The sequence below is a fragment of the Trachemys scripta genome, chromosome 10 (assembly GCF_013100865.1).
Source record: "Trachemys scripta elegans isolate TJP31775 chromosome 10, CAS_Tse_1.0, whole genome shotgun sequence".
Classification (NCBI taxonomy): Eukaryota; Metazoa; Chordata; order Testudines; family Emydidae; genus Trachemys; species Trachemys scripta.
The window spans coordinates 69,531,332-69,547,258 of NC_048307.1; the positions used below are offsets into that span (position 1 = coordinate 69,531,332).

The following is a 15,927-nucleotide window of genomic DNA, read 5'->3' on the forward strand; positions in this document are numbered from 1 at the left end:
TTGTTTGGAAGCAACTGCTTCTTGTCACTATGGGCCCAATCCAAAGACCACTAGGTCCACAGGAAAGACTCCCATTGACTTCACTGGGCTTTGAATTGGGCTCCAGAACTGCTTTAAAATCAGAGAATTGCTCTCAGCATCCCATACGGCCTGGAGACAGCAATTCTCCAGGCTTTATTCGAGGACAGAATTTCTTTTCATGATGACCATTGTCATCTCTTGAAAGGCCATTAGGCTTGGTTTTGTTCATCTAGCAGAAGGAGCCGGTTTCAAGCAAACATTTCAACAGGGGCACTGATACAGGAATTATATAGAAATCTCTGAGCTGAACAGAGCCATACTTTAAAGAGACTTGCTTCTTCCCCTTTATAGCAAAGTTTATTATTGTGGTTTCCACTAAAAGCCCTCTCTCCAATACTAAACTTATAATAAATAGGGCTATAGTTAGAGCGTCTTTTAACTCCTGGCTTCCAGAATTTCAGCAATGTGCTGATGACAGCCAACTGAGAAGAATGCGAGTTGACTTTATGCCCTGGCTCTACCACGGCTATTTCCACTGCCACTGTTGCGGAGAGGAAAACTGGTTCAAACCTGTAAACCTATGTTACAAGTAGCAGGGCCATGCAAGGTGTTATAGTACAGTTCAGAAACTGGCTGGGGAGAATTTTCCAGCAAATCATAACAAAGCTTGGTTTCCAGATGCATTTAACTTAGAGAATTTTTTGTAGAACAAGAGAAAGAAGCTGCAGGTCATAGAAAGGCTACATAAGAGAGGGGGGAAAACAAAACAAAAAAAAAGTGTGGCTTTCATTGTTTCTGGTTCTCCTACTCAGTGACTCTGTGCCACACAGACATCTGAACCATTACTGTGGTTAACTTTACCAATTGTCCAAGAGAAGATGGGATTCTGGGATTTCTGACTGTTGATGTTTTAAAATATTTTTAAGAATACCTGGATTCCTGTTTACATGGTGGGGTGTGGTTCAGAGACAGGGAAAACCCTGTATATCCTCCAGTGTCTTTTCAAGGCCCTACAACTCTGGAGTAGAAATGAATTTATTATTCCACTCAGCTGCTCTGTGAGGGCAGTATGGCTTATACAGTGCAGAGTTGCCAGCCAGCCATGCAAATGTAGCAGTAAATGGAGGCAAATAGATTTGGTTTGGGGAGTTCTGGGAATCTAAAAGCCAAGACTTTCGCTAAGTGTCTCTGCATTAGCTGCACTGAAGGCAAAAGCCAATCCCATTGGATCTGTTCAAGCTCCTCCTGGTTTTTCCATCTTGCTTTATGTTTTTAAAAAACAAAACAAAAAAACCCCACACATATTACAAGGTGGAATAGAGGGCAAGCGGTTCTAGAATAATAAACCACATTCCTATACACAGGCCCCATCAAACTGAGCCAAATACGGTCCTCTAGATTTTAAGTAAGTCCAACTGTGTCACAACTCAGCACAACTAGAGACCAGAGATATTTTCAGACATATTGGCCTCCAACTAGAGGAACTACACTAGAGCCACAGTCATGGAATATTTTTAGGATAGTGTCCCAAGAACACAACTGTTTCTTAAGGGTGATTTTTCCCCCCCACTCTTTGCATTGCTTTAGCACATTGGGTTCCCTGGAGATGCTGCCACAGAAAAATCCCGACACCTCCTTGAAAGGCTGGGAACTGATTCTTGTGCAGTCCCATGGGGAAGAAAAGCACTAAATACAAACAAGAAAGCGAAGGGGGAAGGAAGACGCATGAGAGAACAGCGGAGATGGTTGAGTGTCCCCAGGCACATTGAAATACAATTGCTAAAGCCTTTTGCCAACTTGACGGGGCTGACTGGATTTTGGAAAGAACTGTATTGCGGGTGAGATGTCTTCATGAAAACAAGCCTTTCTTTGCGAATGTTCTCACAGACATACATAAGCCTTAAGGATATTACCACAACAAAGCATTGGAACAGCGGGGAGGGAGAGGAAAAAGTCTGGAGTTGTCAGTTAAATATAAAAACAAAAACAACTGATTAAATACATTTAAACAAGATGCAATAAAACAACCTCTTATTTAATCCTAGTTTTGTTTTGAACTCTCATGTTAGCTACTTTGGCTATTTTGTAAAGGGGGTGGGGTGGTTGTTTTGTATGAGTCATTGACAACCGTCATCCATACATTTTGCTTTGCTTGTCTGTGGCACCAAGGACAAGCAAAGCAGTGATAACATGGGTATCAGATGACGACATGTAGGACCCTGCACTGCTTTTGGTGAGCAGAAATTTACAAGGTCAGAGCCCCTCTGCCAGGACCAGCTCTAGGCACCAGCAAACCAAGCACATGCTTGGGGTGGCACAATTCCAGGGACAGCATTCTGGGTAGTTTAGGGTTTTTGTTTTTTTTCTTTGCTTAGACAGTTGCACTCTTGGAGGTTTTTGTTTTTGCTTGGTGCGGCAAAAGACCTAGAGCCGGCCCTGCCCTCTGCAACTATTGCCAGGACTGCAAGGGAAATGCAGCCTCCTCATACAGTGGCTGTAAACAATCAGGCAATGTAGCTTAATGGGTCAGCAGAAGATTTAGGCTGAGATGACTGCACACAAAAGAAAAGATGAGAGCTATTCCTGCTCACTGTGGAGTGCTGAATGTAGGGAACCTTGTGGCCGGAACGTTAGCTGCAGGAAGGCTTACACACACACACACACACACACACACACACACACACACACACACACACTTGTTTTTTTGAGACCAGTTAAATTATGGCTCCTCCGTGTTTCTGAACTTAAACCTCTCTGTTTGGATTCTTGTTTTCAGCTGGAGAAGTAACAGCTAGAACTCTCACAGCTGGATCAAGCTAAATTTAGACTGGCGTGCATCTCTGAGCCAAACGGGCCATGTTCCGCCTTTCCTAACATGTAAGCAATATCAGCTGGGATTTTCCAAAGCCACTAAGTGAAAGCCAACAGGGCTTGTGTTCCTCCATCACTTTTCTGAGCTGCTCCTGTTATCATAAAGAGACATTTACAGATATTATATTTTTATATCTGTAAACGGATGCCATTGATTTTAATTAATCTTTTGGAACGGACTAGATTCTAAAAGTAGTTGCAGTACTTCACCTGCCTGAGTCCCCTGTGAGAATCTGCAGTTTTAGATTCCCTCATACTGAATGAAAGATCAAAATAAAAGGGGATGGTGATTAACAGATTGTACAAAAGGAAGTAGTGAAACTGACTGTAGATAAAATGCTGTCAAATGTAGAAAGCAGACAGATTTTTTTTTCTTTTAGTTATGAGGATTTACTTGTAACAACGGGTTAAAAATTTTCAAGCAGAAAGTCTGATTTTTTTGGAGTTGATCCTTTAAAATGAAATTAAAATCAAATTCAGATTTTTAGAAGCTTTAATGAAAGAGAAAATAGCTGTGTTTACAACCTTTACTGGTGACATTATTCCGTTCATTCTCATAGTAGGGGATTTATTTTTTTGGGAGGTCAATTTCCTCTCTGTTTTTTTCCCCAGACTATTGGCCCCTGAAGAAGCAAAGCTAAATAACAACTGGTACAAAGTCAAGGTTTACTGAGTCCTACCAAATATTTTCAAATATTAAAGTGAATACTTAAAATGTCTACTGGCACGGGCATATCTCAGCGCTGCAGCTTCTGCTCCTGTGTTACTGTCATTCAACAATCCACACAGTGTGTTTCATATTTTTTTTATGCGTTTGCTTAGCACTGTTTATTTTCTCTTGGAAATGGCTGTCTTGTGGCCTTTTTTTTATTGCAATATTGATATTTGCTGTTCTGACTTCCCAAGTGAAGCAAAAATACCAAAATGTTAAAAAAGTTCCCTTGGCTGTTGCCAGCTGCTGAACTTCTTGATCAAATGAAGCAACAAGGGGGAAGTGGAAAAGGAAAGAGAAGCATAGAATATAGAATACCAGGGTTGGAAGGGACCTCAGGAGGTCATCTAGTCCAACCCCCTGCTCAAAGCAGGATCAATCCCCAGACAGATTTTTGCCCCAGATCCCTAAATGGCCCCTTCAAGGATTGAGCTCACAACCCTGGGTTTAGCAGGCCAATGCTCAAACCACTGAGCAATCCCTCCCCACACACACACACACACACAAAAAGCAGTTCAGAGATTTTCTGATAATGGACACAGGATAGATTTATAGTTTACTACTGTTGAGTCCCATAGTAATTCCAGCAAAAGCTGAACCTCCCTCTACTGTTCAGTCCAAAGCACAGCTCCAAAAGACCCAGAAGAGTGCCTAAGACCCCAAATGAAATACCCAGAGGAAAAAGTTTGACATATTCCCTTAGTACACACAAAGTATTTTATATTCACAGTGTCTAGATTTTGCATTTCTGATGCCAGTAGTTTCTAGGAATAAACAAGGAAATACAGTAATGCCTGATTTTTGTGGTGTGGTGAGAAATCTGTATCTGAAGTGAGAATGGTATAACTTGGAGCGGTACAGACAAGAGGTTCAGCTAAAGTAGTTTAACAGGAGTGTACATCTGTTTGCTGCCCTCTCCTACAGGCAGAGGGTAAAGAAAGCTCTTGGACCATATAGGTTTAGGTGGAGCATTGCCCTCTAGAGGCTGGAATGTCAGACCTGAACAAAATGTGTGTGACCATGTCTACTATGCACTTTCATCAGTAAAACTTTGGTCGCTCAAGGGCGTGTGTGTGTGGGGGGAAAATACCACCATCACACCCCCGACTGACAAAAAGCACTGGTGTGGACAGTGCTTTGTCGGTGGAAGAGCATCTCCCACCAACAAAGCTACAGCCCTTTGTTGGGGGTGGTTTTATTTTGTTGGCAGGAGAGCTCTCTCCTGCCAAAGAGTGGCTACACTGCATGCCTTACAGTGGCATGTTAGTGGCACAGCTGTGCCACTGTAAGCTTCTCAGTGTAGACAGCCATAGTTGCTGGCCTATGGAGAACATAAGGAGCCCTGATACGGTTCTAGCTACTGGAGATTCTAAAGGTGCAGAGTTCTGTCCCTGAAAACAAGCACGAAGATTTTGTTGACATGACTTGTATAATGGTTGAGGACTATGAAATCTACAAATTAAATTTTGATCTCACTGGTGAAAATCTGGAGCACCAGTGCAGAACAGAATGTCTACACTAGTACTTTTATCAGTGAAACTTTTGTCAGTCAGGGCTATGAAAAATAACAAACCCAAAACACACCCCTGACCAACATAAGTTTTGCCGACAAAAGCACCGGTGTTGACAGCGCTGTGTTGGCAGGAGACGCTCTTCCGCAGACACAACTACCACCACTCGTTGGGGGTGGTTTAATGATGCCAGTGGGAGAGCTCTCTCCTGGCAACATGGAGCAGCTACACGGGAGATCATACAGTGGTGGAGCTGCAGCTATTCTGCTGTAGGGGCTGTAGTGTAGACATAGCCTAAATATCAGAGAAAAAAATCCACTGGTTATAGCTGCCTGCAGCACATGCTGGAAATTAATAAAGATTAATTGATTTCCAAAATCTAGAAGTTAGGAGAATGGGAGATTTTTGCTCACTAGATCAGTTTCCCCCAAACTATTACTACTCTGATTTAAAAATGGCCCTCTGATTTCTCCCCCTCCCCCCAAATCTATACAAGCACAATGAAATGTATTTTCAAAGCGTGTCATTTGATCCCTATTCACATCAATAAGAAAGTTTCAAATATAAATCCTCACGCACTGCTCTGAAAGTTAATATCCCAATGGGTAATACGAATCGCACAGAGAGAATTCTGAAGCGAAAATGACAAAAAAAGATCATACTCAAAGCTTTCACTCCATCTTAGCAGCAAATCCCAAGAGGTGCTCAGCATCTGCATTTCCCATTGACCTCAGTGAGAAGGCAGTTTGAGTGATCAGTTCACTTCTCCTAGGAGTCTTCAGATCCAATGAACTGTCTGGCTACCTGCTCGTTATCTGTCCACCAAAAACGCACATTCAGCCAAGTTAACAACACAGCAGCCATCTCCTGAAGGCTAACTCTACTCCAGTGCTTGACTTGGAAAGGGGAGTGTGATGTACTCTCCACTCATGATTGGAAAAAAGGCTGAGAACAAACTGGAGAGTATCTTCACTGCCCTCCTCCACCCCCCAATTCAAACACCTTACATTTCAGCAGACTGGCCTGGAGTCCATGTTTCCCAGTGGCTCACTAGAGCTGTCCATCCCACTCTTCTCAAAATTTCTTTTTAAGGCTTTGTCTTCAGTTCCAGTCCATTAAGCACATTCAAGTCCTCACAGGGACAAGACAGCTACCAGGCAAACAGCCAGCAATTTTCCTTTTCAAGGCCTTGTTAAGACTAGCCACTTCTGAAAAACAACTCACTGCAGTTCTAGTGACAAATGGAGAACATGTTACATTACCAGAGCGGTGTGAACCAAACTTAAAATGGCCTTTCTGGAGGCTAACAGAGCCTAAATCTGCATAGATAATTGACAGAGAGAGTTAATATTCACACACAGTTTCATTTTCACATTTATGCCACTTTAGGCAAAGGGGGTTATTTTTTGGAGGTCAAACAAATTAAAGCTCCAACCCTACTGGTGATAGCTAGGATGCACGGAGGAATCAGCACAGTATTTGGCTCATAGAACCTTACCTTCAGACTAAAAAGAAAACTTGTACTGAAATATTAGGAGTTTCACTGACATCATATTTTTTCCCTAACACACTGGCTTTCTTGACAGTAACAATTTTTTTTTTAATTTTCTCTCCTTAACTGGATTATCCAATACTGTATTACTATTTTTCTGTGAACATGTCACACACACATATGGTGAGAACAGGTCTGTGGGACCTGTGAAATTCACAGCCACAAGACCCGCTGGTTTGGGGGAAGGGAGGGAAAAAAATAAATAAAAATCTCAGCTTCCAGTGGGTGAGAAAAGCAAAAGTAACATGTCTAGCCCTTTTCCTCCTGGAGACAGCCTTGAAAATGAAACCCAAAATAAACCAAAGTAAATCACTTCCTAGGGTAGAAAAGAACATGCAGCTGGGATCTGCATCTGCAATGGAAGGCTGGGGGTAGGGATGGATCTACAGATTGCCTGACCCGCACATTCTTCCCATATGTTTATTATGTAAAATGAGTCAGTCAAGAGTCACCTCGCTAACCTTCCCCAATAGCCTCAGGCCAGCCCTGGGCACAGAAGTGGACAGTAGGACAGGTTTGGGGACAGAGGGTGACAAAAACTATTTCACAGGCTTACTCAAAAACATTAGTGCCAGCTCCACTTATGCTACTACAGTAATAATATTTAACTACAGCTAAGCAACTCGCATACCAAGGTTTCAGTAAAAATTTCAGCTCCTTTCTCAACAGTAAAACATCTCACTCCAGGGCCAATCTATTTGATTAACCTAATGGATCAAAGATAAGTAAAAAAAAAAATATTTTTGAGACACAGGGAGTTTAAATATATGTACTAATTTCTATGTTATTTGGATATTTGAATTTGAACTGGGATATAATCAGCATATTTAGGGCCAGATTATGATACCCTAACTCACATCTAATAGCACATTATTATTATTATTATTGATTATTTGTATCCTGGCAGCACCTAGAGGCCCCAACCAGCCATCAGAGACTCATTGTGCTAATTACAATATATATATATATATATATAACAAAAAGATGGTTGCAGCCCTAAAGCTGCCAATAGCAATTTGATTTGCAGAAAAGTTGCTTTCATCTGCCTGTGTATATCATCAGTCCAGGTAATAATGGCAGAAGCAAAGCATTGCTCATATATTAGTTAGTTTATAAAAGAATAAAACCACAACTTAAAAAAAAATCTCCGTCAGCTGGGCATGTTTGCAACAGGCTTATTCTAGCCTGGTCTTATTTTCTTTGTTTTCCTCCAGATTGCATCACTGGTAAAGAATTTAATTGTACACAAGATAAGTAGCTACAAGCATGAATCATACTAAAAAGCAGCTGTAGACAATAATCCCTTCAAAGTTGAAACCAGCTCATATGAAGCCAAATACTATTAGTGCCTTGGCGTTTCATTTGGGGAGCTGGAGAATATAGATGGTTTGCTTATGCTGAAGGGCACATTAGGATAATTTAGGTCATTTAGATCAAAACACTCATCCAGATCTCACTTTGCAAAACATGGAAAAAGTGTTAAAGTGCCACCTTTTCATCTAGAAGTTAGTCACGGGCCCAAATAAGAACCTCAAATTTGAGGCATGGGGAACAGGGGAGTGGTGAAGAGGAGATCTGAACCTACCTCTGTGGTTTGAGTTCTGGGTCAGATTCAAAATAACTCTCCTTTTTCCCGGGTCCTGTTCAGAAGATTTCAACGCTACTGAATATGATCACAAACCCTAGCTCTGGTACAGCCTGGAACCAGACCTTCAGACCCCAGTCTAATACAAATGACAATCCAAATACAGCCTCCTGTGCCCATTTTTATAGAAATGTAAATATTCAGCCCTTCCATATGCCTGAGTCCAAAGAAAACATGAATACATCCAATTTCATTCACTTCCAATCAGAATAGTACAAAACCAAAGCTCTCCAGTCCTTCCCCACCACTGAAACCTTCGCAGAGGTGCAACGAAGTGCTGAGCACCTCTTATGAAGTGCAGAGTAGATCAACTTCAGTGGACACTTAGCATCAGGCCATAAGACAATACCAATGAATAAAGCATTATGAAGACTGCCATGCAAGTTTCCACAGTCCATGGCAATAAGGCAGATCAGAGCATCTGCAGGGAGGTTTTGTGGGTGATTGTGATAATTTGACTGTAAGTGACCTCATCAATTTATTAGGTCTGTTATTCAGATACACCCTGGTATTTCCCTCAGTCAGCTGAATCACAGCGGTCGTCGGGGAAAGTGTTTCTCTCTAAGCGTTAACAGACCAAGTACAGCGGTATTAGCTGGTGCTCATTAGTAATGCTGAATGTACAACCTAATTGCCCTTGCTTTTCAGGCTATTTCCATAGTACAATTTACCACGTGATGCTTTAGACATTTACTTTGAGGTGATTTGAGCCCTCTTTAGATTTTCCTGATAACACAAATAAACCCTACTGATTTACTGCACTGCACCATGCATTTGATAATCGTCTGTGCTTTAGCCTCTTCCAAGATTAGAGAATCTGCACACAGACAAAGACTAGGTCATTAAATTGAAGGACTTTGCCTACTGTCTGAAGTGCCAATCTTTGGACCATTTCTCCAGAGTCTCAGAGGAGACACTTACCAGACACACACACACACAATATTCCCTATAGTCTGTCTAGTTTTCCAGATTCTCTCCTCCTCCCTCTCCCTCACCTAACAAGCTTCTGTGGTTCTTTGTGCTTCACAAATGGATATTCATGCTGAGCAGAGCCCTTAACCTAGTTTTTAGGGATCATTTTCACCCCTCCGTGAAGAACAAAAAAAAAAACAAGGGAGCATTGAAACAGCCTCGATGAGGAACATCGGCCAACAGAGAGCGGAGACACGTTGTGGAGAGGTCTTAGGTCTCTGTTCATGAAACTTTCACACATGATTTATGCTGGACAAGAACAGGCTTCAGAATAGTTTGATAGGTTCTACAGGACTTTATTCCCGATAATTAAAATTCCCGATAATTAAAATTCCAGTTTGTATTCTCTTTCTGCTCAGTTGCCAAAATGTTTGCAAGTTACCGGGTCCTATGTTAACCAGGGCCGGTGCAACCAGTAGGCGAACTAGGCGGCCGCCTAGGGCGCCTAGTGGTTGAGGGTGCCTAAAAGCCCACTCAGGCGAGGAGGTGGAGTGGAGGTGAGCTGGGGCGGGGGGGGGGGGGGCACGGGGATGGCCACCCGCAGTAACGGGGGACAGGTGCACCGGGGAACCGCTCCTCGCCCCAGCTCACCTCCACTCTGCCTCCTCCGCTGAGCACACAGCCCCCACTCTAATTCTCCTCCAATCGGTGCCGCAAGCCTGGGAGGGGAGGAGAATTAGAATGGCACCAGCATGCTCAGTGGAGGAGGCGGCGGAACGGAGGTGAGCTGGGCGGGCTCCCCAGGCGGGGTTAGCCGCCGTGGGGGAGGGCTCCCCGGGCGGGGTTAGCTGCTGTGGAGGGGGGCTCCCCAGGTGGGGTTAGCTGCAGAGGGGGGATAGCTGCTGCGGGGGGGGGTTCCCCAGGTGGGGTTAGCTGCCATGGGGGGGCATGATTAGCTGCCGCGGGGGGCGGGGTTAGCTGGGGGTGGGGGTGGCGCAAGGTGGAAGTTTCACCTAGGGCATGAAACTTCCTTGCACCGGCCCTGATGTTAACAGTTTCAAGAGACCTCAATAGCACACCTTCATCTTATCCTTATAATAAAAACTCACATCCATCTGACTACCCTATGCACTAGAAGACAAAAAAGTGTTCCTTTCTGATCCAACCTGGACATGCCCAACACTAATTTAAAGTTCAATCTGCAGATCTTAACGACTTTGGTTTTCTAAATCAAATCAACTGGTGAACCAACTGCCATACCCAACAAGTCACATGGATTTCTCGCTGGAAAGGAAAATCAGTTTTCTTCATGCAACATGCCTGTACAAGAGTTTCCACAGCAGAGCCATAGATGGCAGCAAGTGGTGGTTCAAGAGGTCAAGCTTTTGTTTGATTTCTTTAATCCCATTTACATTTTTTAGTGGAAACTGAAGGAATTTCGAGGGCGGGGGGGGGGTGTCACAATGACTGTAATCCTCACATAGCCATCAAAATCAGCACTGAAGTAGTACATCCATGACATGCCCTCAGCTAGTCACAAATAAAAGGGAGGGCTCCTCCTAAGTGCTTGTGCTCCAAATAGCATCCTAGATACACGCTTGTGCAGTGCTGCTGGACACAATGGGTTAGATTCTCACCTGGAGTAAATTCACATTGACTCCAACTGAGGCATGTTGATTTACCCCTCTGGCCCACCTAGTGAATTTCAGTGCTCCAGTCTTTTAAACCAGTGATACTTAGACAGAGGCTCAGGAACTGCAAGTGGCTCTTTACTGTGTCTCCTGCCACTCACTGTGTGATTTAATTATTAGCCAATCAGGACGCTTTTACTATGTTACTAACCAATTGTAGAATACCTGGTCAGTCAGTTTGCTCGGAGTACATTCATTCACACATACACAGAACATGAAACAATGAATTCATGCTACTGTGGCTCTTTTGGGCAGTGTTGATCACAAATTTGGCTCCTGAACCACGGAGGTCTGAGTATCACAGTCTTAAACGGATATTTGAATTAAACGTAAATTACCGCTGTTGGGATGTATGGAGTTTCTGGTGGCAATGCAGGAGTTAACCATACAAGTATTCAGCGTCCGTATTATGCCTGACTGCTGGAGCAAGCCAAATCCTGCTACGCATCCCACTGTCAAATTCTTTATTTCCCCCCTGACGTTCTTTTAGCCAACTCCGAATCGTTATTCCAGAAACACCAGTGCTGCAACATCAGTATCCCTGATACAGCTATTCACTGCTCTACCAGTGCCAGGTAAAAATAATTTTAAAAAGCTGCACTGAAATTATTACTCCCAAGACACTGCTATTAAGTTTATCGATCATTCTTCTTGATTTTGCTCAATATGCACTTTGTACATTCTTCACTATGTCAAGAGTGTTCATTTTTGGTTGATTATTCACAGTGCTGTGTGTTTTAAACAAACAGGAAGACCTGTTAAGCCAGGTAAAAACTTCCCAAGGGGGCTAACTTGGATTGTCTCCATCTTGGTAACTTGTTATTTCTTCCATAATAAGAATGCTGCACTGAAGTAATGGTCACTTTGGAAATGCTTAAGAGACAGTGTTTTTAATCAAAATCCTCTTTTCCCCTCAGTTACTTTGCCCTTCCATGAGAACCTCTTTTCCCAGTGCTTCCCCTGTGCAGCCTAAACTCTTCATCCTTCCCATTACATCATTTGAGTTCTTGCCCTACTTAGAGGGTCTAGTCTATTCAGAATGAACAGGGACTTGCAACACTTGTTTCTTTCTAGACTCTTGCTAGTAAGAAGTTTTATATGAAGCAAAATTAGTTTGAAGAAATACACTGAAAGAAAACCACAGACAGCCTGACAACTGTTTCTTGATCAGGAAAAAAAAAAAAAGTCTGGCGACAGACAGCTTTCCCCCATTCAACTGATTTGATTGTGGTTCTCTTGTTGTTGTCTTTTGTGAAACCAACCACACTGTAGGGTTTTGAATATGTGATTTATGTTGCTGCCTGAATAAGGGACCTGATCTCTGGCTGGGTTTTGTCAGAGACCCAGGGGCTGCGTATAAATTTGAATCCGTTTTAATACTGTGGGCCAGAGCCTCAACTGGAGTAAAAACTGGCATGGCTCCCCTGGAGTCACCAGTTACACCAGCGGAGTATTTAGCTCTATAATTGCAAGGAAAATTACTTTTAAAATAGGAAAATAAATGACAAAACTGGGGCTAATCCACAGATGACAAACTGACTTTTCTTCTCTGTGAAAGTACAAGATCTTGAAAACTCTTAGACATTAATAGCTCCTCCATGGCAAGGGAGTGTGTGAGGTGAGACACATACACCATACACAGCCTGGGACCTACACCATGCCCCATATCTACCTTCATCTTTAAAATCATAGAAGTTTGCAGAGACTACATCTCAGCACAGTCACTGGGGAAGGCTGCTGGGAGTATGATAGAGCAGTTCATGCTGGGATACGTGATCTCTATGAACAGCATCTCCATAATGGAAATTGGGAATGTCCTTCTCCGGCAGCAGCACTGAGTCATTTGGACAAAGCTACCAGCAGGTATTCAAAATGGATTTTGGTTGGGCAAAGCATAAACACCTCTGCTGTATGAGCATTGCCCACAAATTTGGGCAGAATCTGACCCAAAAAATTCAGCACAAAAATTCAAGGAAACCAACACCATTCAAAACAGCCAAAAATGCTACCTTCAGCTAAAACCTGTGCAATTTAACCATCTTGGAGGAGCAGAGTTAGATATTCTCTATGGGTCAATTTGCAAAACTATTTAGGCACCTAAAGATGCAAAGACTCCTAACCTGCTTATGCACTTTTGAAAATCCCACTACATGCCTACCTGCATCTTTGGCACCTAAATACTTTGTGACTCTTGCCCTATGTGATTAAGGCAACATAGAATAATGCAAGAGTTTGTTTGCACAACTCTGCTCTTTTACTGTGTCATCCTAACAGGACTCAAGAAGTCATATGTGCTGAAGAACCTGTGTGTCAATTATAGGGTTTTCTATATTGCTTATCACTGTAGTACCCAAGTATCTATTTTGACAATGTAAATAATGGGTGTGCCTCACATATTGTGAGGCTCTCTCTCCTCTCAATTACACTAGTTCCAATCAGGTGTAAGTGCACTGAAGTGTATGGAAGCACGCCAATGTAAAACCCATGTACATGTAATAAGAATCAGTCCCTTTACCCAATAGTCAAAACAGGAGAGATCTGGGGGGGCGGGGGGGGGGAGGGGAGAGGGAGGAAATGGAACAACCTGCAGGGGAAAAATAAGTCTAAAGTGCATATGTCCCAGTTTTATATAGAGGAGGTGCAAGAAAAACATGGAAACTGGAACAGAATAGAGTTTTATCAGTTTTGAAATATTTTAGCAGACTCCTGGTATTTTTAAACTTGATACAAGTAAAGAATGAAATTGCAGTGTTTAGGACAGAGAAAATGTGACTCTCCATCCACATTCAAATACATTTCTACACTTTATATTCTACACTTTATTTATGGGAAATAAATTGGGTGTGCAGCAACTCGTGTGAACAAATGAGAGAGCATATGAGGTCTCCTTTGGATCCGATTTCAGGGACAGCATGCTAGTTGTAAACTGGATTTTATTTCAAAACTTACTGGAAGGAGAAAAGTCTCTGCACATCAGAAAGGCTGCAGTAAAGTGAACACAGAGGCATTTGTTTGTAATTGTGTCGGTCATAAACAACTTACTGCAGCTCTTTCAGAAGTTGCTGATATTGTGCCAAAAGATAAATCAGCAGGACCCTGGAAAAGCATCATAGCAATACTCACATCAGAGACAGAACACATTCAAAGGAAATCTTGGGTGGTACCTGTTGAAGTTGATTGGGTACAGAATGACATCCTCGGGTGCTCTCCCATCCCAGTGAATGGTATAGGCCTGCTCCAGCATCACTACAGGTTGGTACTGTTGGTATGGTACTCCTCTATTCACTCCCTGCAGCCTCAGGGGATGAGAATGGTATGTTGCTCTGGCAATAGATAAGTTCAGATTCTCAGGACGTCTGGCCTGAATATAAAGCTGAGGGTGAAAAAACAAACAAACATTCATTAAGCCAACCGGGTCTCACCTTAACATCTGTGTTTGATCATCATCATTTCCTTTAAATGGCTTTGCTGATGGAACGTTCAGAACTGTCCGAAAGCCACCAAAGCATTTCTGACTCCAATAATGCAGTACATCAAAACCAGATTTTGTAGCTATCTGCATGTCATTTCATGGCGTACAAAGGGACCAGAGCACCAACCAATGTTTACAACTCAAACACGAAGCGAAAAGGGGTGATTCAGAAAATATTACTAGGTGCTTTCCCCCCTCCCTTATAAAGGCAAAACAATTACATTTTAAATGAAGGGCCACAAGCCTGGTCCAAAGCCCACTGAGGTCTTTGGAAGACTTTCATTGACTTCAATGGACTTTGGATCAGACCCATAATCTGTTGTGGAACCCACATCTCTATTCCACTCTGAAGCATTTGGGGGCTGGAACATACAACTAGGGTCCTCGTAAACTTTCCCACGTTCCAAATAGTGTGTTACGTGATCCACAGCACTATTCTTCTGCATTGAGCCTAACAGATGCACCCCTCCCTCACAGGGATCAGCATGTGGATTGGCTCAGCACATTCCTGACTCTAGCTTCATGTGAAGGCCAATTTTTGTTGACAAGCTATTTTAGCCTTTAGGTCAGAGGTGGGCAAACTACGGCCCACAGGCCACATCCGGCCCGCGGGACGGTCCTGCCCGGCCCCTGAGCTCCTGGCCGGGGAGGCTAGTCCCCAGCCCCTCCCCCGCACGGGGAGCACTCTGGCCCACTGCTCCGGTCGGGCTGCACGGCTTGCACCCGCCCACCTCCCAAGCTTTCCAATAAGCCAGTCCTGCTGCTTTGAGCGGCATGGTAAGGGGGCGGGGATCGGTGGGGTTGGATAAGGGGTGGGGTCCCCGGGGGGTGGTTAAGGGACAGGGAGCAGGGGGCGGTTGGATGGGGTGGAGGTTCGGGTGGGGGTGGTCAGGGGATGGGGAACAGGGGGGTTGGATAGGTATGGGAGTCCGGGGGGCCTGTCAGGGGATAGGGAGTGGATAGGGGGCAGGGGCCAGGGTGTTTGGGGAGGTACAGCCTTCCCTACCCGGCCCTCCATACCGTTTCACAACCCCGATGTGGCCCTCGGGCCAAAAAGTTTGCCCACCCCTGCTTTATGTGGAACTCCTAATGTACAGCAGCCTTCCCACATCAGGAATACCAAGGCAGTAGCTGGATAGATGTATATTCAGATCTGCTAATGTAATGTTAGCACTTTAAAACATTGTGTAGTGCAGCCACACTCCCTGGAAGATTTAAAATAAATTGGGAGCAGCTTAGGACACATACAGTCTTACTTCACTATCTCATATACTGGTCAAAAGGAAAGTGCAGCCATCTTCAGCTGACTAGCCCTTTAAAATTTTAAATAAAAAAAGCATACATGAATTAGCTTGTTTCTACAAGAAAATTCGTTTAGTAGTACCTTTTCTAAAGCAAAGATTTCACATCTTGAAGAAGAGCAAAATGGAGGCAGTCCTCTGTCAACAGCTTTTACTACCACTGAGGAGACTGTGAGAGGAGCAACAAAGACTAGTAGACGGAGCACTGGACTGGGAGTCAGGAGACCTGGATTCTAATC

General features: G+C 43.5%; 2 protein-coding genes across 10 annotated transcripts in view; both read right to left on the minus strand.

Annotated features, from left to right (window-relative positions):
- Positions 1-15,927, minus strand: part of CEMIP (cell migration inducing hyaluronidase 1) — a 144,782-nt gene that overhangs the window by 94,553 nt on the left and 34,302 nt on the right. The window lies entirely within an intron of this gene.
- Positions 1-15,927, minus strand: part of LOC117884240 (cell surface hyaluronidase-like) — a 74,504-nt gene that overhangs the window by 14,821 nt on the left and 43,756 nt on the right. For all 5 annotated transcript variants that reach the window (XM_034784471.1, XM_034784472.1, XM_034784474.1 and 2 more), the window contains one exon: positions 14,080-14,288. In XM_034784471.1, the coding sequence (XP_034640362.1) occupies positions 14,080-14,288 (209 nt within the window). The remainder of the gene's footprint in view (positions 1-14,079; positions 14,289-15,927) is intronic.